The sequence below is a fragment of the Rana temporaria genome, chromosome 4 (genome assembly GCF_905171775.1).
Source record: "Rana temporaria chromosome 4, aRanTem1.1, whole genome shotgun sequence".
Taxonomy (NCBI): domain Eukaryota; kingdom Metazoa; phylum Chordata; class Amphibia; order Anura; family Ranidae; genus Rana; species Rana temporaria.
The window spans coordinates 426,019,540-426,046,339 of record NC_053492.1 but is presented as its reverse complement, the minus strand read 5'-3'; the positions used below and the strand labels follow the sequence as shown (position 1 = coordinate 426,046,339).

The following is a 26,800-nucleotide window of genomic DNA, read 5'->3' as shown; positions in this document are numbered from 1 at the left end:
TTTTTTTACCAACTTTTTGGTCTTTTTTTTCATTTATAGCTCAAAAAATAAAAAACCCAGCGGTGATTAAATACCATCAAAAGAAAGCTCTATTCGTGTGAATAAAAATAAAAAAATTTCATATGGGTACAGTGTTGCATGACTGAGTAATAAAAATGTGAGAGCACTGAAAGTTGGTCATGTTGGGAATGGGGGTATAAGTGCCCAGTGAGCGAGTGGTAAAAGCAAAACTTTTTGTTTTTTCAGATTTGTATAGAGTGGAGATGGATTAGAACTTGTACATTTCTATTGCTGTCTGTATCGCTGTTAAGGAAATTCACCCTACCATTATCCATGAACGTAAAAGTAAAAAAATTCCACATTTTGAGTTGTCCCCAGATAAATAATAGAGGGGAAATCTTCCAACGGGGACACAAGTTCTGGTGACCTGGGGGGTCCCGTCCCCAAGGAATTCCCCCAATTTGCAGGGATATCCTCTCACTTCCTGTTTGGCTAGGAGACAGGAAGTGAAGGGAAATCTTTGCAATGGGGCACAGATGGCTCTATCCAAAATTGGGATAAAAAAGTTTTGCCTATAGTTCTACTTTAACATCTAGGAGCGATCAAAGGGGTAACTCTGTGCTTAGCAATGTGAAATGTGTGCTTTTTATTAAATATTTGTTTGTTAATTTTTCCTGCTGTGCGGGGAGAAGAAACAGATTGTTCCCTCTGTACAGAGTCCTTTGTGGTTGTCACCACAGGGCTCTTGTGATTGGACACAGCTGATCAGCAGGTCTCAGCCATGAATCATTAACTGAAACCTCTTGATAAAAATTCCTGCTATGCCCAATCACAGCGGTAGGAGATGGCCTGGGATGCGCATGCAGTGAACCCAGAAGAAGGTGCTGAGGTACGGGTACATGATTGTGCCTTTACAGCCACTCGCCTGAAGTTTAAATTATTGCGGGCAGACAGAAAGTGGTTAAAGCGGGGGTTCACCCTTAGAGGGCACTTTTCCCCCTTAGATTCCTGCTCGTTATTACTAGGGGAATCGGCAATTTATTTTAAAATATGTGCAGTACTTACCCGTTTACGAGACGCATCCTCTCCGTCGCTTCCGGGTATGGGCTTCGGGAATGGGCGGTCCTTCTTGATTGACAGGTTTCCGAGAGGCTTCCGACGGTCACATCCATCGCGTCACGATTTTCCGAAAGAAGCCGAACGTCGGTGCGCAGGCGCAGTATAGAGCCGCACCGACGTTCGGCTTCTTTCGGCTACGAGTGACGCGATGGATGCGACCGTCGGAAGCCTCTCGGAAGAATGTCAATCAAGAAGGAACGCCCGCTCCCGAAGACCCATACCCGGAAGCGACGGAAGAAGATACAGCTCGAAAACGGGTAAGTACTGCACCTATTTTAATATAAATAGCCGATTCCCCTAGACCGAACGAGCAGGAAGCTAAGGGGAGATTTTTATTTTTTTTTTAAATGGGTGAACTCCCGCTTTAAGGCCACTTTCACACTGAGGCGCTTTACAGGCGTTTTTGTACTAAAAATAGCGCCTGAAAAGCGCCTTCTGCAGTCCCAGTGTGAAAGCCTGAGTGCCTCCACACTGGGGCGGTGCACTTGCAGGACCGGAAGAAAAGTTCTGCAAGCCACATTTTTGGGACGATTTAGGAGTGCGGTTTATACAGCGCTCCCAAAATGCCCCTGCCATTGATGAAGCGCCTACAGAGCTCTTCAGCAGCGGCACTTTTAACCCTTTATTGGCCGCTAGCAGGGGTTAAAAGCACCCCGCTAGCGACAGAAAAGTGCAGCTAAAACACTTTACCTCCAACGCGACCGCTACTTCAGTGTGAAAGTGTCCTAAAGGTTTTAATCGTATCTCCCCTTTGCCTTCTTTCATTCAGACAGTACATATAAGGCTCCAAGCACACTGAAGCTCATAAACGTCCATTTTTGGGAGTTTGGGCATTTTCTTTACAGCCCATAAACTCCCCTATATTTTATCCTGTGTGTCCATGCACACATGGATGTTTATCAGCAGTGGAGTTTATGGGCTGTTGTCTGAACGCTCTAAAATCGTGTTCAGAAGCTGTTTTTCTGACCAAAAAAAAAAAAGTAAAAACTTTAAACTCGCATAAATGATGATAAACGTTGATAAATGCTCAAAACGCATCTCACCAGCATGTTTGTTCCATTGAAAAAATAAATAAATAAAAAATTATCTTTAAAAAAAACAAAACAGAAAAAACGTCTGGATTTTACGGACAGGATCGGACCTGATAGTGGTGGATGTCAGCGGCGGACCTGTCACCGCTGACATCCGCCGCTCCATTGGAGTGAATGAAGCATCCGATCAGGCGGACCTGATCGTAATGCCTGTGTGAAAGGGGCCTTAGGGGAGGCTGGTGCACACGGAAAGGCTTTTTATCTTAATGAATAGAATGCATTAGGATAAAAAAAGCCTTCTGCTTTATACAATAATTTTAAGTTCTGGAGCCGATGTGCGTGCACCCGCGATTGCTCGTTACAGAACGAGAACAGGGATGTGTGTGTTCATACAATGTATGAACACCGCTCAATCTCTTCCCATAGTCAGTCCCCTCCCCCCTACAGTTAGAACACACATTAAGGAACACCCCCTAGTGTTAACCCCTTCCCTGCCAGTGACATTTATACAGTAGTCAGTTCATTTTTATAACACTAATCGCTGTATAAATGTCACTGGTACCAAAAACGTCTCAAAAGTGACTGTTTTGTCCGCTGCAATGTCGTAGTACCGATTAAAAAAATGCTGATCCCCCACATTACTAGTGAAAAAAAAAATATTAATAAAAATGTCATAAATCTATCCCCTTTTTTTTGTAGACAATATAACTTTTGCGCAAACCAATCAATGTACACTTACTGATTTTTATATATATATATATATATATATATATATATATATATATATATATATATATATATATATATATATATATATATATATATATATATATATATATATATATATATATATATATATATATATATATATATATATATATCAAAAATGGAAGAATACAATACATATCGGCCTAAACTGAGGATTTTTTTTATTTATTTATTTTAAATTGGGGATGTTTATTATAGCAAAAAGTAAAAGATATACAGTATATTTTTTCAAAATTGTCGCTCTTCTTCTTTTATTTATAGCGAAAAAATTATAATCGGCAGAGGTGATCAAATACCACCAAAAGAAAGCTCTATTTGTGGGGAAAAAAAGAACATAAATGTTGTTTGGGTACAGCATCGCACGGCTGTGCAATTGTCAGTTAAAGCGACCGATGACCGTTTTTTTTTTTTTTATGGATAAAAAGCGTTAACCGCTGATGAGCAGCATTCTTGAGCATTTATTGGCATTTATTAGCGTGTTTTTACAGCTGAAAATTGCTGAAAAACAACTCTCATTCCACGTACACACAACCATTTCTAATGGTCTAGAAAAAACAAAGTTTTTTTTCAACCCGATTGTTAAACCGGCCTTGCCTACACACGATCGTGAAAAAAAATGCTCGAGCAAAGCGCGGTGACGTACAACACGTGCAACGGGACTATAAAGGGGAAGTTTTGTTCGGATGGCGCCACACTTGGGGCTGCTTTTGCTGATTTTGTGTTGGTAAAAGTTTGGTGAGAGACGATTCGCGCTTTTCAGTCTTCGTGCTTTTCAGTCTGTTACAGCGTGACGAATGTGCTATCTCCATTACGAACAGTAGTTTTACCAGACCGAGCGCTCCCGTCTCATTACTTGCTTCTGAGCATGCGTGTTTTTTTCACGTCGTTAAAGCCTACACATGACCATTTTTGACGACGTTAAAAACGGCGTGAAAATTTAGAGCATGTTCTAAATTTTTAATGCCCAGTTTTTTTACGTTATGAAAAATGCTCTGGAGCCCACACACCATCGTTTTTAATGACATTAAAAAAAAAATGTCTTTTTACAACCCGAAAAACGGTCGTGTGTACGCGGCATCTGAACACATTATTTTTTATTTTCATAAGCCATAAAAACACCCCAGCCAAAAACTGCTGATACCAGCCTATGTGTGCATGGACACATAGGATAACATGACGGAGAGTTTATTGACTGTAGAAAAAAACGTCTAAAACCAGAAACCGCTGCTGTGAAAACGTTAAAAAATGTAAAAAAAAATTTTTTGTGCTTTGAAAAGCATGTAATGTAATCTGGTCTGAGAATTGGAGTTTCTCTGCGCTCTTCTGTGAATTACCACCATGCAGCAGTGATTTGGCCTTAGTGAGTGGTTTGCAGTTGCAGAAAGAAAGTAAATATTTGACAAAGAAGATGATGAGAAATACGTGGCAAGAACAGGAAACTGTGAGAAAATGCTTACTAATGTTGATGTGGCATGTAGAAATCCACATCAAGTAAAGTTAGAGTCTAGGTGCATTTGATGAAAGAAATGAAGGATAATCGAAGCCAAAAAACACCCTGAATAGAGAATGGAAGGGTTAGAGCTGCTGTCAGGTTTTTATTACTATCCCTTTTTTTTTGGGAAGATTTCTCTTAAAGAAACACCAACTTTGCTCATTTAGGCTCACCATGCTCATTCTGTGTAAGGACACCCACTTGTCCATTGTACTTTTCCAGTGATCCCTACTTATGGTATTTTTAGGCATGGGAGAGCACATAACCTCTTACCATGATGTAGTAATTGGTCCTAGCAGACAATTTCTGGGCCTGAGCACTGTCACATTTAAAGGTGGTGACATCAGTAGGCTCCAACACCAGCTGACACGAGGCATTTGGGTGGCTGAGATGGGGAAGGAGCAGCGGGAGGTTGCTGGAGAGGTGAGTATAAAGTTGTCGGGGAGGAGCAGCTTTACACAGACACTGTCACTTTATCCTGAATGAGAAAAGTGACAATGGGCTCAATTCACAAAGCTTTAACACAAGGATAAGGTGCTCTAATCTAGTCATGTGACTGTACTTCTCTTACAGTCACATGACACATTTTTTTCATGTAAAATATCCTTATACTGGTGTATTTACTTTGTAAATTGAGACAAATCTCCTAAGCAGTAGCCTGTGTGTTCCCCTTTATTACCAGACCATTGTTCAGTTTTCATTGTTGTAATAGTTTGAATGAGTTTAAAAAAAGATCACACAATCATTAGTCGTCATTGGCGCTTTAAACACCCCCTCATTAATAAATAATGATCCCATCATCATTGGTTTTCAGTTGCTCTGTGAGACCCCCCTCTCCCCCCCACCTTGATTGTGAATATTTGTGAACACTAGTAGTGTTTACACTTGTAATGTCTGTGGTTGATTCATTGTGACCAACAAGGTACAGAGCCACTCTGATTGGCTCTTTTCATTGTGACTATGATCTGGGCTGTTTAATAACTCAGATCACATCCATTCATGGGCCCACTGGCTGCTTATGTTTTTTGGAAGTGCCATTTATAAACAACACAGAAATACACGTCCTCCTCCCCGACTATACATCACGATATGCAGTATGGAGGTGCTCAAGCACACTTGGCTAGGTTATGTCCCTGACATTGTCACTTTTACTGGTCAGCTGGGCTTGTGTAAAAAAGGTTAAGTGCCCATTCACACCTAGGCAGACAAATTTGCGGCGTTTTGTCGCCGCAAATCGCGGTACAAATAGCGGCGTTTTGTACCGTGATTTGCGGCGACAAAACGCCGGTATTGTCCGCCTAGATGTGCCCCAAGATTACACCCTCTATGGAGATGGTTCCCATCTCCTAGCCGAACGCCGAAAGCCGCCTGAAAAAAAGGTCCGGGACCATTTTTCAGGCGGCAGGCGTCCGGCGTTCGGCGTGGAGATGTGAACCATCTCCATAGAGGGACATGTGTTTTCATCCCTCTGGCGGCAGCGGCGTCACACTACAGGCGACAAAACGCCTAGGTGTGAATGGGGGCTAAATGTGATAAAAAAAAAAGTAATGAAGATACTCAATATGGTGTATAATGCTTTGTATCATAAGCAGTGACGGGTATTACAAAATCAACAGGCCTTTCCCTGAAATGTGGAAATGGCTCTGGAACTTTCATAGTTCAAGGATAAGTAAAAAATCTATGCTGTACTCTTCTTACATTCACATTACAGTTTTCTTGACATGACATGAGTGGAGAACCCGACTGACTGTCTTCTATCCTCCCATGTGACGCTGTATGAGATGTATTTCTAAGCTTGGCTCTGTAATACTAGCCCTGGGTGGTCACCTTTTAGTAAGAATGATTTGTTGGGCAGAGTGTGTATGTTTAGTGTTGGGTGGACCGCATGTGGCTGGGCATTTATAAATCTTTCTTCAGGTCATTTCTGCATTCTACATCATTTTTATGTTAATGTGTTTTATTTAAACCATCATTGCACACTTTCCAGCAACTTTTCTACACTATAGAAATACACACAAGGGGCTAGATTCAGGCGCATAGATACGACCGGCAGAACTCAGAGATACGACGGCGTATCAGGAGATACACCGTCGTATCTCTTTCTGAATTTGCCTTACTATTTTTTAATGGCATCCCAGTCTTAGCCCTGGTTCACACTGGGTACGATTTGGAACGATTTGAGATGCGATTTGACATGTCAAATCGCATCTCAAATCGGCGGCAATTGTCGGCAATGGCACTGTCCTAATCAGTGCGAAGCCGCATCTGCGATTTCAAAAAGTAGTTCCTGTACTACTTTTTGCGATTTCGGGCCGCGATTTACATTAAATTGCGTCCGAAATCGCGACAAAATCGCAGCCGCGAAATCGCGGTAAAATCGCGCATTTTACCGCGATTTTGAATTCGCAGCAGTGTGAACCTAGGCTTAGTCCGTAGGGTTCAATATTGAGTTGGCCCTCCCTTTGCAACTATAACAGCTTCAACTCTTCTAGGAAGGCCGTCCACAAGGTTTAGAAGCGTGTCTATGGGAATGTTTGACCATTCTTCCAGAAGGGCATTTCTGAGGTCAGGCACTGATGTTGGACGAGAAGGCCTGGCTCGCAGTCTCCACTCTAATTCATCCCAAAGGGGTTCTATCGGATTGAGGTGCAGGCCAGTCAAGTTCCTCCACCCCAAACTCACCCATCCATGACAGACTGTCAGTGTAAGCTTTCTGCCTGTACATCGGTGACTGATGCTGAACAGGTTACATCCTAAATATGGGTGTAACATGTTCAGAAAGGTGAACATCTCCTTTAAAGCTGAAAAGTGACCAGGATGCTGGGATTGGCTCAGCAGGGCTCGCTGTTACTTTGTGAAGAGCTCAGTGTTTAGCGGCTGAAAGGAGTTTGAGTTTCTTCCGCTTTCTAGGTCAGACCTGTACTGGTAGTCAAGGCAGCTTCTTTCAGGAAAGGTTCCCCCCTTCTGTCTGCAGTCTACTTTGCAGGATGGTCACAGTTTCATTTTAAAGAATAAATTCACTTTAAAAGAAAAAAAAAAACGAATGCACAATTTTTTACAGGGGAAAAAAATGTGCATTTTTATTTTGAGCCTGTACAGCATTGTACCTGCAATCAGCAGATCACTGTTTCCATATGCAGGTCTTCTGCAGATCTGTCAGTGTATCTGTCTGCCCGCATATCTCACTCCACAGTGCCGTGGTAGTTCATTGAGAACTACAAGCCGACGTCCCCAAAGAATGTTAGTATAAATGACGCAGTGGGCGGCCATGATTTAAAAAACTGACCGCTTGTTCTTGTCGTACCTGCTGTCACTATTTGAAAGGTGCGCGGCCGTGCGTGGCTCCGCCCACATGGCTGTGTCATTCATTCACAGAGTTCTGTGAATAAATTAACTATGAGTACCTGCATTCTTTGGGGCTGTCGGCTTGTAACGCTCAATGAGCTACCAGGGCGCTGTTAAGCTCTCTAGGTGGTTCATTGATTCTTCCTGTCAGTGTGTAACTGGCTGCCTGTATGAGGTACGAGCAGACAGCTTACACTTTGCACCCGTGATCTGCTGATCGCAGTTGCAATGCTTTCCAGACTCCTAGTAAAAAAAATAATGAATGAAAATTTTTACCTGCAAAATAATGTGCATCTATTTTTATTTTTTTTTAAAAGGTGAACTTATCCTTTAACCACTTCAGAACTACCTTCCGCACATTTGCGCAGCCGGCCACCTTGCTGCAGTAAAACTATGTACCTGTATGTCGCTTCATGCAGTAGCCTCTGGGGACACACTCTGATTGGACAGAGGGGGAGCCAATCAGTGGGTCCTGCAGAAGCAATGTCTGCCGGCTACCCGCAATCATTCCCCCAGAGAGGAAGAACGCCAATCTGCCTATGTAAAAAAGGAAGATTGCCATTCTGACAGGGGAGAACATGGAGATCTTGTGTTCCTGCTAAGCAGAAACATTGATCTCTGTGTTCTCCCGGTCTGGACAACCCCCCACAGTTAGTAAGCACCCCCTAGGGACACACTTAACCCTTTAATCACCCCTAGTGTTAACCCCTATGCTGCCAGTGTAATTCGTACAGTAACAGTGCATATTTTTAGCCCTGATCATTGAATTTGTGTCACTGGTCCCCAAAAAAGTGTCAGTTAGGTGTCCGATTTGTCCGTTGCAATGTGGCAATCGAAAAAAATATCCCATCATTTGTAGACTATAACTTTTTCGCAAACCAATCAATATACACTTATTGGGATTTTTGTTACCCAAAATATGTAGCAGAATATTGGCCTAGATTGATGAAGAAATTCGATTTTTTTTTTTTTTTTTTTTTTTTTTTCATTGGATATGTTTTATAGTAGAAAGTTAAAATATTGTATCAAATACCACTAAAAGAAAGCTCTATTTGTGGGGAAAAAAAGAACATCCATTTTATTTGGGTACAGATTCGCTTGACCACACAATTGTCAGTTAAATTAACACAAAAAATGACCTGGTCATGAAGGGGGGGGTGAAACCTTCCGGGGCTGAAGTGGTTAAACTGCAGTTCTCTAGGTACAGCTTCCTCCCCAGCAAGAACAGTAAACAGCAGTAGTGATATTACTAAATTTCACCCCAAATCTGATTGAGTTCTTTTTTTTCTATGCTTAGGCAGTAAAACATAGAAAGCAAAACTTCACTACTTAAGTTATTATCTATTTGAAGCTGAAACCAGCTATCACTTAGGAATGGACAATGCCTTTATTTTAGAACTGCCACAGCAATTAGCAGGGGGGACCCTTGTCTGCAACACATGCAAGTGTCGGGAGCCACAAATTATTTCTATATAGCTCTAATTTTGAGAAGCAAGTCACAAACTACTGGAAGAAGGGAGCCCCTTGCATATATTTATATAAACCTTGGCCTTCCTATGTTATTTTAGACAGGCATTTATAGAAAGCTGAATTCACATCTAGAGAGTCCCTGACACCTCCCAAGCCCTGGTCTGCAGGAATATCCTTCTCTACCCTCTACAGTGCAGATTGCAGACAACTGCTTATACAGAGCAAGATTTACACCCACCTGCCCTTGAGGTGGCAGCTTAACACAGTGTAAGAAAAATTAACTCCTATATAAATACAATTTTGTAAAATGCAGAAACTGCCTTATTTTCCGTATGTGTGAGTTTAGAAATGCCCCTCGGTGTGTCTTGTGTGTGCAGTGTTTCTGTTACCTTCATATGTCATTAGAGAAGTAATGTGTAACCTGTGTTGGTCTGTGACTGGCCATCACTTATCCAGGTGGAAATGGATGAAATGGAACAAACGGACCCTCTATCTTCCTCCTCCTCCTCATTGGGAGTGGGAGCAGACCCAGCCGTTCTGGGGACCCTCCCCACCTTATACAGCCTTCTGATCTCCAGACTTCTCCAGGTTAGTATATACTGATATGAATCTGCAACTGCTGGTATACATGAAGTTTTCCTGAATCGTTAGTATGGGGCATTATCTGGGATTATAGGAAATTCAGTGCCTCCATTGTCCTGAATCGTTAGTATGGGGCATTATCTGGGATTATAGGAAATTCAGTGCCTCCATTGTCCTTCTCTGTTGTTTTAGCTAATGGATTCAATTGCTTTGTTATCAGCTGTGTTTAGCCTAGTCTGCTGATATGAGCTGGTAAATCTGTGCCACTTGGGTGTGTAGTATTGATTTATATAGTCGGCTTAATGGATAAAGAGAGGTAATTGCTGAAAATGAACTCATTTTCCATGGGGGGTGTATCAAGAAAGCTATATATATTCTATTCATTAAAGCGGAGCTCCACCCTAAAGTGGAACTTCCGCTCATTGGATTTCCCAAGTGCCACAATTGGCACATTTCGGGGGGACAGGATACCTGTCTTTGACAGGTTTCTTTTCCCACTTCTGGGAGTCCGGCCGCGACGCGGCAGTGACGTCACCGCGGGGCCCCCTCCCTTACCCGCAATGGCGGTGGCAGTGTAGCCTTTCGGCTTCACATCGGGAACCTTACTGCCGACATCGCTGGACTCCAGGACAGGTAAGTGTCCATTTATTAAAAGCCAGCAGCTGCAGTAAGTGTAGCTGCTGGCTTTTAATTTATTTATTTATTTTCCCCGGACCTCCACTTTAAAAGGATTTCCTAACAACTGGAAGACTACACTGCTGTATGTGAAGCCTTCATTATTGATAAGGCTGACCTCCTTCTCTCCGTTAATCTTGTTTACCTTTTAGACCCCTTTCACACTGGGTCAGTTTGCAGGCGCTATAACGTTAAAAATAGCGCCTGCAAACCGACCTGAAACAGCCGCTGCTGTCTCTCCAGTGTGAAAGCCCAGAGGGGCTGGCGGTAAAAAAAGTCCTGCTAGCAGCATCATTGGAGCGGTGTGTATACTGCTGTTTCTCCACCGCTCCTGCCCATTGAAATCAGTGGGGCACCGCGGCTATACCGCTGGCAAAGCGCCTCTGCAGAGGCGCTTTGCAGTGGTTTTTAACCCTTTCTCAGCCCCTAGAGGGGGTAAAACTGCCCCGATAGCAGCCGAATAGCGCTGCGAAATTGGCGGTAAAGCGCCGCTAAAAATAGCCGACGCTGCCCCCGCCCCAGTGTGAAATGGGCCTTTAGTGAGACAAAAGGGGGAGTTGTCTTTATTGATGTTACTGCATGCCTTATTACAATTGTGTTTGCCTTATTTTTGTTGTCAGCTGAGTTGATAAGGAAAAGCATTGGACAGAGGAATTCTGTCGGCTGTTTTCAGGGAACTTCTTCCACCTTGATTGTAAACTGCTGGACATTTTTTTGTACCTGCAAGGTAATGTCATAATGTGCTAGTATGTGCACATTATGTTAAATTTAATATGCCTTAAAATTAAGCCCTCACACGCCGAGATGTCAGCGCTCTCATCTTCACTCGCCTTGCTTCTGGGTTCACAGATTCCGGCTCTGTGACTGGCTGGAGCCGTGATGACGTCACTCCATGGGTGGCCATTCCTTCAGGGTACATGTGCCAGTGATGTCACTGGCTGCATGTCAGTAAATATCTCCCAAAATGTGCAAGTTTAGGAGATGGTTACACTAGCTATATCTTGCCTTACCTATATGTATAAAGCAAGAGATGGAAGTTTACTTTCACCGTAAAGCGGAGTTCCACTCGTCTTTCAGTTTATTAAAAGTCCGTCACTTTTTGTAGCTTCTGACTTTTAATAAGTAGACACTCACCTGTCCCACGGTCCAGCGATGTGGGCACCTGAAGCCTCGCTTCTCTCCCCCTCCTCTCCGTGGTGCCGTCATTGCAACGGAGGGGAACCCGGCTCTGACAGTTTGCGGCTTCACAGCCAGGCACGCACTACGCATGCGAGAGTCGTGCTGCGCTCTTTTGGTGGCCAGGCAATATTCTGGGACCTGTGACATATCCCAGAAGATTGCTGAGAGGGAGGGGGAGAGAAGGAGTTGCCTAGGTGGCCAGGCGACTGAAGAAGGACAGGAAGAACATGTCAAAACTAGGTTCCCACTCCAATTTTCAGCTTTACATTCTAATTGGGAGCACAGCCTGCCTGTACTCCAGTATACTTGCTGACATGCTCCCCTACAGAGCTCTTCACTGGGAAGATCAGTGTACTGCTATAGCTGTGTAGCGAGCAGGCTGTATGTTGTGTGTGCACATGCAGGGGGACTAGCGGGATCACCAGGTATTTCTCAGTCAACAAAGAAAAAAAAGAGTGCATAGGTTACAGTTACAAACATCTATGTGGACACACAGACCTGTTTATGAAAAATAAAGGAAGTTGCTTTGCTATGGTACATAGACATACATACTATACAAAAACAGAGAAAAAGTTGGACAATCTACGTAGCAGAGTTAAAGGGGAGTTCCAGGCTTTTTTTATGTTTATTAAAAGTCAGCAGCTACAAAAAGTGTAGCTGCTGCCTTTTAATAAACAGACTCGCCTACTCCATGGTCCAGCGACGCTGCCACCCGGAACTCCGCTCCTCTCCGGCCGGCGCCTTCATTCCTAGTGTGGGCATCCGGCCGTGACAGCTTTTGGCTTCACGGCCGGGCACTCGCTGCGCATGCGTGAGCGTCGCTGTGCTCTGAGTGGTCAGGCGATCGTCGGGGACCTGTCAGGTGTCCCAGGCGATCGCCTACAGGGAGGGGCCACCGTAGGCGATATGAAATCCCACTCCTACTGAAGCCCCCCCCCCAAAAAAAAAAATTGCATCCAAATGTGGCATGTAAGGGGGCAAGGAGTGGTTTAAGCGGAAGTTCCACTTTTGGGTGAAACTCTGCTTTAAACACACGAGTTTAACAGAATAATGAGTTTAGTCCCTGAAGAATTGAGAAAACTAGAGACCGTGTAGGTGTCACTGTAAATCTGCACCAAGTACTCCGCTACATAGAGAGAAGCCCTAAACTAGTTGTGAATGTAAAACAAAAAGGTACAGAGGAAAAGAAACAGAATATAGCGGCAGAAAGAGAGCGCCCAACTATCATAGCCCCCTACTGACCTCGGATCTGGTCACCCCTGTGTGTCCCACCCCAGATTCAGTTCTGGATCCACTGAGGGAAAATCAAGTGCGTGGGATATCCAAAAGATCCCATGGTTTCCAGATTCAGTTGTACTCCTCTGATGAGTTATTCAAGGAAGCTGTGAGATGATCCATCCTCTTTACATCCTGGACCCTCGCATGCAACTCAACCAGGGAAGGGGGTTCCAGTTTTTTGTTTTGTTTTTTCCATCTAAGCACTACCAAACCCCTTTGTTGTTGTTAACACATGAGTTAATAATTTTTCCAGAGAGTTTAGAAAATGTTGGCGGGAGGAGTCCCAAGAGGAAATGTTTAGGGTTAAAGGGGATTCTGGATTCAAAGAAAGAATGGATAAGAGTGTGGACTCCGCCCCCCCAAATAGGATGTGTGTATTGGACAGGACCAATATACTATATAGGGTATAGTGTTCCCAACTCGTTTCTACATTGCCAACAGCGGCCGTCAGCAGAGGGATATATGTCCGTGGAGTGGAGTAGGTTCGGGATCAGATACCGATGAAAAATCATATTATATTGGATTTCCTTATATAATGTGCAAATTGAGCTTTTAGAATCCTGTGACAATATCGCTTGCCATACTGTCATTCATGTGTTGTTGTTTTTTTGTTTTCAGCATCTAAACCAGTGGTCTCCAAACTGCGGCCTGAGGGCTGGATGTGGCCCTTTACTTGCCTTTATCCGGCCCTTGGGGCACTATCCCTCCCACTGATATGGGACACTATTCTGCCATCTGACACCGACAATGGAGCAGCATTTCTCCCACTGACACAACTAATAGAGCACTATTACTCCCTATGATACCAGCAATGGGGCACTTTTCCTCCCCCTAATACCAGATGTTCACTAACAATGATGCCAGGAAAATTTCTACTCCTGCTGGACAAAGTCCGGCCCTCCAAGAGTCTGAAGGACAATAAACCGGCCCTTTGTTTAGAATGTTTGGAGACCCCTGATCTAAACATTTCTTCTAATATGCCTGTAAATTCCTGTGTGCAGGGCCACACAGTCTAACATAGAGGGGCATTTAAGAGGCTAAAAAGAAGAGTTAAGAATCCTTAAAAGCATATTTCTTTTTTTCAAACCCAGTGTGCATGAGGACTGGGTAGCCTCTCATGTTATTTCATTTAACCGGTTATGACCATGAATTGTAGCTGCCCAGATAACTATTGCAGCATTTCTGTATCCAGCTACAGATTGCTATAATCATTTTTAGCTGCTACAAAGTTACTAGTGTGACCTGGATCCTATTGTGAATTGTATTATTTTCTGTGATCACATAAATTTGATTGACTGCTTTCTGTTACAGCTTATGTCGGCTCTACCGGAAGACATGCAGCCCGGTCCTGATTTCTTAGGTGTTCAGTGGGAAGCTGTCATCATTACTCTCTTGGTGGGAATGATCTCTATCATGATCCTTTTCTGGAGGACCTGTCTTTCGGTGAGTCTTTCAACCTTTTCTGGTCTCAAAAGCTAGAGTTGGACTTCAGCCAGTTTACACAAACTACCAAAAATGTAGGCAGTGTTGGCTTTCTTATTAGATAAAACATGTTAAAGCCTTGTACACAAGTTCTTTTTTTTTTTTTTTTTTTTCAAAGTGGGTTGAACAAAAAACCTGACTGCTCTGGTCAGGGTCGCTGTACTAATGATCTGATGTTGGTAAAGAGATCTCCCCTGCTGTGCTGTTGTGTTCTGACAGGGGGGTGATTTTAACAATATTAGTTCACTTGTGACAGAAACAACCGAGTACTTTCCATGATACTTTTTTTTTTATTGCACTAACATACAATTTTTTCAGGACAAGCTTTCGGGGTATGTCCCCATCAAGGTCCCAGCGGTACTGCTGGGACCTTGGGGGATTTCATAAAACTATGAATCTGGTACAGCTGTGCGAAATAACCAATCCTCTTCCAACTTCAGCTTGTTCAGTTGCATTTTGACAATAAAACCTGGAAGCTGATTGGTTACTGTGCACAGCTGCATCAGATTCTGTGTGCAGCAGTTTTAGTAAATCTCCCCCTCTGTACTGTATTATTTTATGTTTATTTTTGGTTATTTGCGTCTCCCCTCTGCTCATTTTCTTTGTAATTTTTTCTCTGTCTTTCTTCCACCAGTTTGTGACTTTTTTCCTTTTAGATTTTCCTCTCTGCTGCCAATTCTCTCTTCTGCTGCAGTCAGGTTTTAGGGAGATTGCGTTTTTGTAACATTACCTTGCTGTACCCATGAAGTTCAGATCATAGTTCACACTCGGCATATTCGCAGTAGTAGCATCGCTCCAGCTTGTAACCTGAGAGTCTGTCACCCTTTACTTCTGCTAAAAACTACAGGCTGCCACTAACAACCTAACACGTTTTAAGTTAATGTTCTACAATGTGATTGAAGAAATGAGGACAGCAGTTTTGTTTACATTTATGAGAAATTCAGACTTTCCTTTTTTGTTTTTTAATGTGGGGCTCATCGATCTCTTACACTATGGGGGTTATTTACTAAAGGCGAATTCACTTTGCACTACAAGTGCAAAGTGCACTTGAAATTGCACTGAAAGTGCACATGGGAGTGCAGTCGCTGTTGATCTGAGGTGGACATGCAAGGAAAATAAGAAACAGCATTTTTTTCTTGCACATGATTGGATGATAAAGATCTACCCCTCGGATCTACAGCGACTGCACTTCCAAGTGTACTTTCAGTGCAATTTCAAGAGCATTTTGCACTTGTAGTGCAAAGTGGGTTTGCCTTTCGTAATATATATATATATATATATATATATATATATATATATATATATGTACTGTAAATATACACTCGCCTGCTACTTTATTAGGTACACCTTGCATAGATAAAACAAGGTGTTGAAAACATTCCTCAGAGATTTTGGTCCATATTGACATGATAGCATCACACAGTTGCTGCAGATTTGTCGGCTGCAGAAACATGATGTGAATATCTCGTTCCACCACATCCCAAAGGTGCTCTATTGGATGGAGATCTGGTGACTGTGGAGGCCATTGGAGTACGGGGACCTCATTGTCCTGTTCAGGAAACCAGTGGTGAGATGATTTGATCTTTGTGACATGGTGCATTATCCTGCTAGAAGGAGCCATCAGAAGATGTCTACACTGTAGTCATAAAGGGAAGGACATGGTCAGCATCAATACTAAGGTGACATCTAAACGATGTTCAAATTGGTACTAAGGGACCCAAAGTGTGCCAGGAAAATATCCCCCACACTGTTGCACTACCATCAGCCACGAGTTGCTGCCATGTGATTGGCTAGGTAGCAGTTTGTGTTACCAAGCAATTGAACAGGTGTACCTAATAAAGTGGCCAGTGAGTGTTTATTGTTATGCAGTATATATAATATTCTGAGCAAATCTCAGTTGTCATGGACAATAGAATAACATCTTATGGGGACTGTCACATGACAGAGTGCAGATCCCACTATAATTTTTTAGTGTTTTTTTTTTTAAAACAGTGTTTGTTTTTTAACCACTTACCGCCCGGTCAATAGCATATTGACATCCGGGAAGTGATTCTGTTATCCTGACTGGACGTCTATTGACGTCCTGCAGGATAACAGCCGCTGCACATTGCGGCGATCAGTGGTGCGGTGTGTCAGTCTGACACACCGCTACACCAATCTCGGTAAAGAGCCTCCGACGAAGGCTCTTTACCATGTGATCAGCCGTGCCCAATCATGGCTGATCACAATGTAAACAGGAAGAGCCGTTGATCGGCTCTTCCTCACTCTTGTCTGACAGACACGAATAGAGGAGAGACGATCAGCGGCTCTCTTCACGGGGGGTTTGCGCTGACTATTCATCAGCACAGCCCCCCCCTCGGATGCCCACACTGGACCACCAGGGAAGCCTTCAACATGTGGATGGCCAGCTACATCCACATGTTACAAAACATGCCAAAAATATGCCAATCAGTGCCCACAAATGGGCACTGTTGGGCACCATAATAGTACAGTAGTAAATACAGTGATGCCACCCACCAGTAATCGGTGTCCCTCAGTGCCACCTATCGGTGACCATCAGTGCCAGTCAGTGCAGCCATATCAGTGCCCGTCATTGAAGGAAAAAAAATGATAAAAAATTTGTTTGGGCACAGTGTTGCATGACCGCGCAATTGTCATTCAAATTGTGACAGCGCTGAAAATTGGCTTGGGCAGGAAGGTGCGTAAGTGCCTGGTATTGAAGTGGTTAAAGTGGAATTCCAGGAGTTTTTTTTTTTTTCTTCTTTTAATTCGCTCTATTAAAATTAGCTGCCTTTAATGGTGATCCAATGTTGCTGCTTAGGGTAAAAATGACAAATGCGTTGTAACTGTAAAATGCAAGTCGGTGCTTTTCTCCAGTTCTTCTTCAGTCAGTGTTGCAACTGACAGTTCCAGCTAAGTGTACAAAACTGAGATTGTGTCAGTCGCTCTTCTCTTCCCCTCGTCAATTCACAAAAAGCCTTGGATTTTTTTTTGTTTACTGAATACAAAGCACTCTTAAAAAAAAAAATCTGTTTGTCTGGAATTCTGATTAAAGAATGCACAATGTCCTCTCATTTCAAGTTTAGTCTTTCTATTTTGCTCTCAGGTACAGAGGTCAAGGCTCATGGCCAGTGTTCCACACAGGCACAGGGCATGTACTGAGCAGCTTTTCTTAGCCCTCTGTTAATCCTATTTGCAGTGTTCTCTTACACTAGCTGGCCTGTGCAGATCCTGACCTTTGTATGCAGTCACTGTAGACGTGTGCTGATTGTACAACTTGCCGCGTATTTTTTTTTTCTGCTGTCATGTAACAAGTTCTCTTCTTTTGCAGGTAAAGAGCAGAGTCTATCAAGGTAATGTTTAATATCCATTGATATGTTTCCTACAGTTAATTTCTATTTTGTTAAATAAACATACTAGTTTTTCTCCCACTGATGTAGAAAATATGTATTGCTAAATAATGCTACATCAGCCTTAGATACAAATAAAGGTTTTCCTAAACGAGAGAGAACTTCTAGGTAAATCGCATTACTACATAGGCCTGAGATTAAAGTGGTTCGTTCCTAAGGCAGAAGTTTTTTTTACCTTAATGCAGTCTCTGCATTAAGGTAAAAATACCTTCTACATGCAGCTCTCATCCCAGCCCCCGCTTATACTCACCTGAGACAATCTTGATTCAGCATGGTACACAAGATCAGTGTCTTTTTCAGCTCTCTCTCTCTCTCCTCATTGGCTCAGAGATGGCTGCTGTCAATCACAGCCAGTGAAGAGGGAGCGAGGTTGTCTCTCTGTCTATGGACACACAGAGTTGCTCCCCAACTAGCAAGAGGCTTGTTAGGATAGCTGGCGGGGACCCCTAGAAGAAGAGTATCGGGGCTGCTCTGTATAAAACCATTACACAGAGCAGGCAAGTATAACATGTTTGTTATATTTAAATAATAAAAAGTTTGCCTTTAGACTCGCTTTTAAGGCCCCTTTCATGCGATCAGACCAATCGGATCCACCTGTTTTTCAGCGGATTCAATCGGGCCACCTATTAACTTCTTCTATGGGGAGGCGGATGTCAGTGGATATATGTCCGCTGACGCCCGCCACCCGATCCGACAAGATCCATTCAAAACAGGCTTACAGCGATACGTTCGCCATCCATCAATCAGATTGAATGGGAATCGGATGAAAACGAAAATGCGGTCCAGGCAGTAAAGTAGACAACCAAACGAGAGCCATCCCTTTCTGCAGCGAGGAAGCCACAAGTTATTTCTATTTAGCTCCAATTTGAGAAGCAAGTCACAAACTACTGGAAGAGGGGGGCCCTGCATATATATATAAGCTGAATTCACATCTAGAGAGTCCTTAACACCTCCTAAGCCCTGGTCTGCAGGAATATCCTTCTCTACAGTGCAGATTGCAGACAATTGCTTAAACAAAGAAAGATTTACACCCACTTGTCCTTGAAGTGGCAGCACAATGTGGTGTAAGAAATATTAAAACAAGATTTTATTTTTATATATATATATATATATATATATATATATATATATTTCTTTATCGTACATCACGGGACACAGAGCGGCATTCATTACTATATGGGTTATATGGAGTACCTTCAGGTGTAGACACTGGCAATCTCAAACAGGAAATGCCCCTCCCTATATAACCCCCTCCCATAGGAGGAGTACCTCAGTTTTTACGCCAGTGTCTTAGGTGTTAGTCATGGTTTAGCTTGCCTCCGCATCCTTGGGATTAGGTGAGCTACCGGTTCTGTCCAAAAAAGCCTCAGCGCTAAAGTGGTCAGTAACCGGACCCCAAACCCTTGGGGTATAGCCCATAATGCTTTTCTTTTTAGAGAGCTGGACCCTGGGCCCAGAACTTAGAAACCTTTGGGTGCCTAATGTTTTCTGTTGCCAGGGTGCTATATGGGCCCAGGACAGTGGATCCTTCATAGGAACCCAGGGCCTGAAGGTCTAGACATCCCCACGGAGATGGGGGAAGATTGGGCCTCTTGCTTGGCAAAGTCCTGCGGCATGGAGCAGGTAAGTGAGGGGAAAACTTGCGGAACTTGGTTCTTAGCAGGTTTTTTCTGGGGGGTCACAGGGGACATGCCTAAAGTTATGCACTGCATCTGGCAAACTAGTCACATATCATAAAGATAGGATGGCTCTCTATGTATTATTCCCCATAAGATGTGACCTCCCTTGTAGTGTTGGAAAAGCATTGAGTGGGGCCTGTGTTATATAAAAATATATGTGTGTGTCAGAGAGCTGTGCTTACCTGCAAGCCTCCAGGCGATGCTCCATTCAGTCTTCCTCCTCAAGGCCTGCAAAGCAGGCAAAACGCTGACCTCCTCATGGTTCCAGGCTGCAGGCTGCAGTTTGCTGGAACAGAGAGGTCCCTTCCTCCCAAACCCCCCCCCCCCCCCTGTCGGGAGGGGCATTTCCTGTTTGAGATTGCTGGGGGGGAAGGGCGGGTCAGTGGCTTAAAGGAAGGGGCGGCCCTTCCTTGTTTGTTCCATTCAATACTTTGGAACTGAGGAGAAAGACCAGAGCGGCAGCACGGGGGCGCCGAGGACACACAGTGGCCAGAAAGGATATTGCAGTCTTCAGAGGACTGTTTTTCAAGCCTAGAAATAGGCTGTTTCTTTCCATCTCATAGTTTTTCTTTGCAATACTACTCAGGGGGACAGAATGTTTTTTCTTTCCTGGATTTGAAAAAAAAAAAAAAAAAAAAAAAAAAGTCATCTAGGGGAGAGGAAGCATTTTTTATCCCCCAAACAGGTGTTTGGGCAATTAACTTTTATAGTTCCAAATACCAATAGGTAGCAGGTGTACCTCGGTATTGTACCATGGCATCCGGGTCAGAGGGTACAAGAGGTGGGGATTCCCCCAGAGAGTCTGAGGTCTCGGACAAAGCTATGCCGCTGCTTTCCCCACAGGGAGCCTTGGGGCCATCGGGATCTGGGGCTGGAGCTGACGCGGGTCAGTCCAACCCTAAGATGGTCACGGAGGAGGTATTACTCACCTCTTTAAAAGAGATGCAGAAAGGCATGGGTAGCCGCAGCTATGCGGGGCAGTAAGCGGAATAGATCTCCGTCGCCCGAGCGCGGACCCTCAGAAGAGGAGGTCCTTTCCTCAGGGGAATTGGACGACCTCTTGGACAAGGACCAAGTAGGTTCAGGGATCGAAGATCCGGATACAGAGGAGTCTGGGGCAGTTCAACTTGCCAGTACCAGATCTCCAGGTATCGACGGTTTCAGCTTTGGGCTCACTGAGGGCGCCTCAAAGCAATGCTGTGTTTCCGATCCATCCTCTATTAGAGGGAATTTTGTTCCAAGATTGGAACAAGCCAGATAAGATCTTCTTACCACCTAAAGGGTTCTCTGTCCTATATCCTATGGAAGAAAAATTTTCCAAAAGATGGGCTACTCCTGCAGTGGACGCAGCCATCTCATGTGTTAACAGATCGTTAACATGCCCTGTAGAAAACATACAGGTGTTCAAGGATCCAGTTGATAAGCGCTTGGAAGCACTACTTAAGAACTCCTTCACTACTGCAGGGGCAGTAGTACAGCCAGCTGTGGCTGCGATTGGGGTCGCTCAAGCATTATCGGATCAATTTAAGCAGATGCTTAAACTTATTCCGGCCCAGCAGGCAGAAAAATTTTCGGATGTCCCTAAGGCCATATGTTTTACGGTAGACGCAATCAAGGATTCTATCCAGCAAGCGTCACGTTTATCGTTATCCCTTATCCATATGAGAAGACTCTTATGGTTAAAAAGCTGGGAGGCTGAGCCCCCATGCAAGAAGCTCCTGGTAGGGTTCCCCTTCCATGGAGGACGACTCTTCGGAGAAGACCTAGATAAATACATTCAGACCATTTCAAACGGCAAGAGTACTCTCTTGCCAACTAAGAAGAAGGTTCAGGGACCTGCGTTTAAACGACAGTATTCCCCTGGGCAGGGGCCCTCTAATGCCAAGCAGTATCGACGGCCTCCTGCAAAAGCAAACTTCGGCTTCAACAGCAAATCACAAGGACAGGCTGTTAGAGGCAAAAGGCAGTGGTTTCGCAAACCAGCAAAACCAGCCCCCAAGCCAACCTTATGAAGGGGCGCCCCCACCCACGAAGGTGGGGGGAAGGCTGCGACTCTTTTCAGAGATTTGGGAAGCCAGCATTCCCGACGAGTGGGTACGGTCTTCCGTGGCCACAGGCTACAAATTAGATTTCCTAAGGTTTCCTCCTCCTCATTTCCAGAAGTCGAGGATTCCAAACGATCCGGAAAAGGGAGCCGCATTAAGATCGGCATTAGATCATCTACTTTCCCAGGAAGTAATAGTAGAGGTACCAGTCCTGGAAAAACAGGGGCTGGGTTTCTACTCCAACCTATTCATCATCCCAAAATCCAAGGGAGATGTCAGGCCAATTTTGGACCTAAAGATGGTAAATGCATATCTAAAGATCCGCTCATTTCGGATGGAATCCGTGCGGTCAGCAGCTGCCACACTCCAGAAGGACGACTTCATGGCGTCCATAGACATAAAGGATGCCTACCTTCATGTTCCAATTTATCAGCCACATCAAAGATATCTACGCTTCATGGTGGCTTCGCGTCACTTCCAATTCGTGGCGCTTCCCTTCGGGTTGGCTACGGCCCCCCGGGTGTTCACGAAGGTCCTAGCTCCGATCCTAGCCAAGCTAAGGATCCAAGGGGTCACGATCCTAGCATACCTGGACGACCTCCTAGTCATAGACCACTCGTCTCCCGGCTTGGAGCGAGCAGTGGCCCTCACGGTCCAATACCTCGAGAGGTTCGGCTGGGTCCTAAATCGAGAAAAGTCAGCTTTCCAGCCCACAAGGCAGTTGGAATATCTCGGCATGAGATTAGACACAGAACAACAAGGAGTGTTCCTACCTCTGAGGAAGGTAAAAGCCATCAAGGAATTAATCCTACTGGTTCTAAGCAAGAAAGAACCGACTATTCGCCTATGTATGAGGTTACTAGGCAAGATGGTGGCCACATTCGAGGCGGTACCATACGCCCAGAGCCACACTCGCATCCTACAGGCAGCCATCCTGTCAGCATGGAGCAGAAGGCCACAGGCCTTGGATATCCCGTTGCCGCTCTCATCAAGAGTCCGACAAAGTCTGTGTTGGTGGTTAGACCCTCAGAATCTACTGAAGGGGAAGTCTTTCAGCCCAGTGGCTTGGAAGATAGTGACCACAGACGCCAGCCTGACGGGCTGGGGAGCAATTTTGGATGGTTGCACTCGCCAAGGTACTTGGGCAAAGCCAGAGAAGCAGTTGCCCATCAACATCTTGGAGCTCAGAGCTGCTCGACTAGCCCTCAGGGCTTGGACGTCAAAATTGCAGGGGTTCCCGGTGAGAATTCAATCAGACAATGCCACGGCCGTGGCATACATAAATCACCAAGGGGGAACCAGCAGTCAAGCCGCTCAGAGAGAGGTGAGCTTGATTCTCCTATGGGCAGAGGCTCATGTGCCCTGCATATCGGCAATATTCATTCCAGGAGTGGACAACTTTCAGGCGGACTTCTTAAGCCGCCAGACTCTATGGCCGGGGGAATGGTCTCTGCATCCACAAGTCTTTCAAGCACTCTGCCAAAGATGGGGAGTGCCGGACGTGGATATCATGGCATCGAGACTCAACAAGAAACTAGACAGGTTCATATCCCGCTCAAGGGATCCGATGGCCTGCGGAACCGATGCGTTGGTTTGCCCTTGGCATCAGTTCAAACTTCTTTATGCGTTTTCCCCGCTCCAGTTACTACCCCGCCTGCTGCGCAGGATCCGGGTGGAGCACATACCAGTCATCCTGGTAGCTCCAGCATGGCCCAGAAGGGCATGGTACTCACTAATCTTAAGGATGGTAGTGGGAGACCCTTGGACTCTTCCTCTACGGCCAGACCTGCTATCGCAAGGTCCGATCCTCCACCCTGCCTTACGGCATCTAAATTTGACGGCCGGAAGCTGAATCCCTGATTCTCAGGGGTAGAGGTCTGTCTCAGAAAGTAATCTCTACCCTAATCAGAGCCAGGAAACCGGTCTCTAGGGTGATTTATTACAGGGTCTGGAAGGCCTATGTAGGCTGGTGTGAGTCCAAGCGATGGCTTTCTCGCAAATTTACCATCGATAGAGTATTAAGTTTTCTCCAGCTAGGAGTGGATAAAGGATTGGCATTAAGCACAATCAAAGGACAGATTTCTGCTCTGTCAGTGTGGTTTCAGCGGCCGCTGGCCACCCACTCGCTGGTTAAGACCTTCCTTCAAGGGGTCTTACGTATTAGACCTCCAGTTAAATCCCCGCTTGGTCCGTGGGATTTAAATGTTGTTCTGTCAAGTTTACAGAAACAACCGTTTGAGCCGTTGGCTGATATTCCTTTGGTTCTACTGACAAGGAAGTTAGTATTTTTGGTTGCCATAGTTTCCGCAAGAAGAGTTTCGGAGCTGGCAGCCTTATCCTGTAAGGAACCATATCTTGTTTTTTATAAGGACAGGGTCGTTCTCCGCCCTCATCCTTCCTTCCTACCGAAGGTCATATCCAGTTTTCATTTGAACCAGGATTTGGTATTACCATCCTTCTTCCCTAAACCTACTTCCAGAAAGGAAGGGTTGCTGCATACCTTGGATATTGTCAGGGCCATGAAGGCCTATCTTAAAGCTACAAAGAAGATCCGGAAAACAGATGTGCTGTTCATTCTACCGGATGGGCCCAAGAAGGGGCAGGCAGCTGCAAAGTCCACCATTTCTAGGTGGATTAAGCAATTAATCACTCAGGCCTACGGCTTGAAAGGGTTGCCTCCTCCAGTATCATTAAAGGCTCATTCTACTAGAGCCATGGGCGCATCCTGGGCAGCACACCACCAGATCTCTATGGCTCAAGTTTGCAAGGCGGCAACCTGGTCTTCTGTCCACACGTTTACAAAATTCTACAAGTTGGACGTAAGAAGGAATACTGATACTGCCTTCGGGCAGGCAGTGCTGCAGGCTGCAGTTTGAGACCCTCGGATTCCGGGGGCTCCTCTTGTTTGAGTTAAATTTAAAAATTTAAGATTATTTTTCTCAACTAAGTTGGATTTATTATGATTTGAGTATATCTCTAAATTAAATCCTTTTGTCTTGGAGATGTTCTCCCTCCCCTCATTGTAAGCATTGCTTTGGGACATCCCATATAGTAATGAATGCCGCTCTGTGTCCCGTGATGTACGATAAAGAAAAAGAGATTTTTAATACAGCTTACCTGTAAAATCTTTTTCTTGGAGTACATCACGGGACACAGAGCTCCCACCCCTCTTTTTTGAGGACCATTTTGGGAGGCATACTGCTTGCTACAAAACTGAGGTACTCCTCCTATGGGAGGGGGTTATATAGGGAGGGGCATTTCCTGTTTGAGATTGCCAGTGTCTACACCTGAAGGTACTCCATATAACCCATATAGTAATGAATGCCGCTCTGTGTCCCGTGATGTACTCCAAGAAAAAGATTTTACAGGTAAGCTGTATTAAAAATCTCTTTATATATATATATATATATATACAAAATATATTTATTTATATATATATATGTACACAATATATTTATTTATATATATATATATATATATATATATATATATATATATATATATATATATATATATATATATATATATATATAAAATGTATGTTGCTAGTTGTCCCTAAACAAATAACAGTTTGCCAGTTTGGATGGAGATTATTATATTGTGCCTAGTGAGCACTTACAAGCCTTGTACACTTGCACAGAAAGAAGCCTTTGGTTTATAGTAGAGTTCTATACACTGTTGGTGTGTTAATACCTTTTCCTGTTACTGTATTGTGAAACTGCAACTGCCAGCTGCACTGCTATCAGATGTGACCTGACCTGTGTCCCATGCTGTTTATTTCTTAAGGGGTGTAAAACAATCCAGCCAAATAAGAGCAATACACAAATACATTATTAAAAATATTTGTTTATTTGTTGTCTACCGGTACAATGGATTACAAGGCCAACCATGCACAGATCAGGGAATGCTTGCATTTATTTATTATCAAATGTATTTATTAAAAATAATTATATTATCACTCTGCAGGCAAACATAGAAACATTATTAATAAACATAAATTAAATGTTGTTTTTTTTTTGTTTGTTTTTATGTGCTTTGATTTTCTTGCAGTCAGTGAAAAACAGCTTGTGGAGAAGATCGCTGCTCTGATGAAGGAGAAGAGTGAGGCTTTGGAAAAGATATCGGAGTTGGAGAAAAAGGTAATTATCACTCAGAGATCTGGAGAGGCATTACTTCATAACAGAATCTGATAAATTTGTCTCTGTCGCTGGCAGATAAAAGAAGCTAAAGAGTCTGAGAGCACAACGCAGGAAAAGAGCACCCATCTACAGGAAGAGACTGCCTCCCTAAAGGTAACTGAAAGCAACTCTTATAATGACGTGTCTGTGGATTTCCTGTGTGGCTCGATTACTGCAGTTTAAAAATAAAATAAAGGCATTTGTTTTTGTAATATTGCTATTTGTGGGAAAAGGTTAGAACCTATTTTAAAAGTTAAAATGTAAATAAAGCTGCCCCTGTAAAGGAGAACTTTGATATCTCGCCTCCTGTCACCAGACTAAGAACCTAAAAAAAAAAAAAAAAAAAAACATTCTGGGGAGTGTCAGATTTCTGGTCACCTATCCTGCTCTGTGCTTTCTCCCTGCACTGTGATGATGTGGTGTGGGAGTAGGCAGGAGGAACCACAGAGCACCGTGTTGGTTAAAGTTAAACTAAAGCCTCCTATCTATTACAGCCATTGAGTTACCATCTTGGTCCCTTCTTGACCTGCATTTACCATGGTACTACACATGTGGTCAGTTTTGACATTAGCCAGTTTATGGCTTTGCAGTTTGGTTGAGAGCAGATGTAACTATGACAGTTATTATTCACAGCACACCTTAAGTGCCCTGTTGATAGAACAGTGACGTGCATTGCTTAATGTGATCCTGTCAGATGCCTAAAAAAATTCTAAAGGGCAGTTCCCCTGCATGTTTATAGTTAGTAGTATTACTCCCCTCTTCAGTGGCCTGTGTCTTCTGCTTCCCCTCCCATCAAGTGCTGCAGACTCTTCAGCTCCTGACACTTCCAGAAGTGTCGGATGCTTTTCTACTTGCAGGTTCTCTATAAGTTGGCCATAGATGAACAGAACTTTCACTGTGGACAGTGTGAAAGGGGAGATTATATTCAGTTTCCCTGGACTAGGCCACAAGCAGATTTAGTGCTAGCGCTGCAAAAAATCTGTCCCCAGGAGAAATGGAGTGACACTTCATTAAATGTGGTGGTTGCATTTCTTTTTCTTTTTTTAGGCTTTTTTTTTTACTCTGGT

At 43.9% G+C, this 26,800-nt stretch overlaps 1 protein-coding gene across 3 annotated transcripts in view; it reads left to right on the top strand.

The window, feature by feature from the left end:
- MIA3 (MIA SH3 domain ER export factor 3) overlaps positions 1–26,800 on the top strand; it is a 132,830-nt gene that overhangs the window by 61,921 nt on the left and 44,109 nt on the right. For 2 of the 3 annotated variants that reach the window (XM_040351409.1, XM_040351407.1), the window contains 5 exons: positions 9,682–9,813; positions 14,251–14,382; positions 17,753–17,774; positions 25,606–25,694; positions 25,770–25,847. In XM_040351409.1, the coding sequence (XP_040207343.1) occupies positions 9,682–9,813; positions 14,251–14,382; positions 17,753–17,774; positions 25,606–25,694; positions 25,770–25,847 (453 nt within the window). The remainder of the gene's footprint in view (positions 1–9,681; positions 9,814–14,250; positions 14,383–17,752; positions 17,775–25,605; positions 25,695–25,769; positions 25,848–26,800) is intronic. The other variant, XM_040351408.1, reaches the window with a different exon arrangement.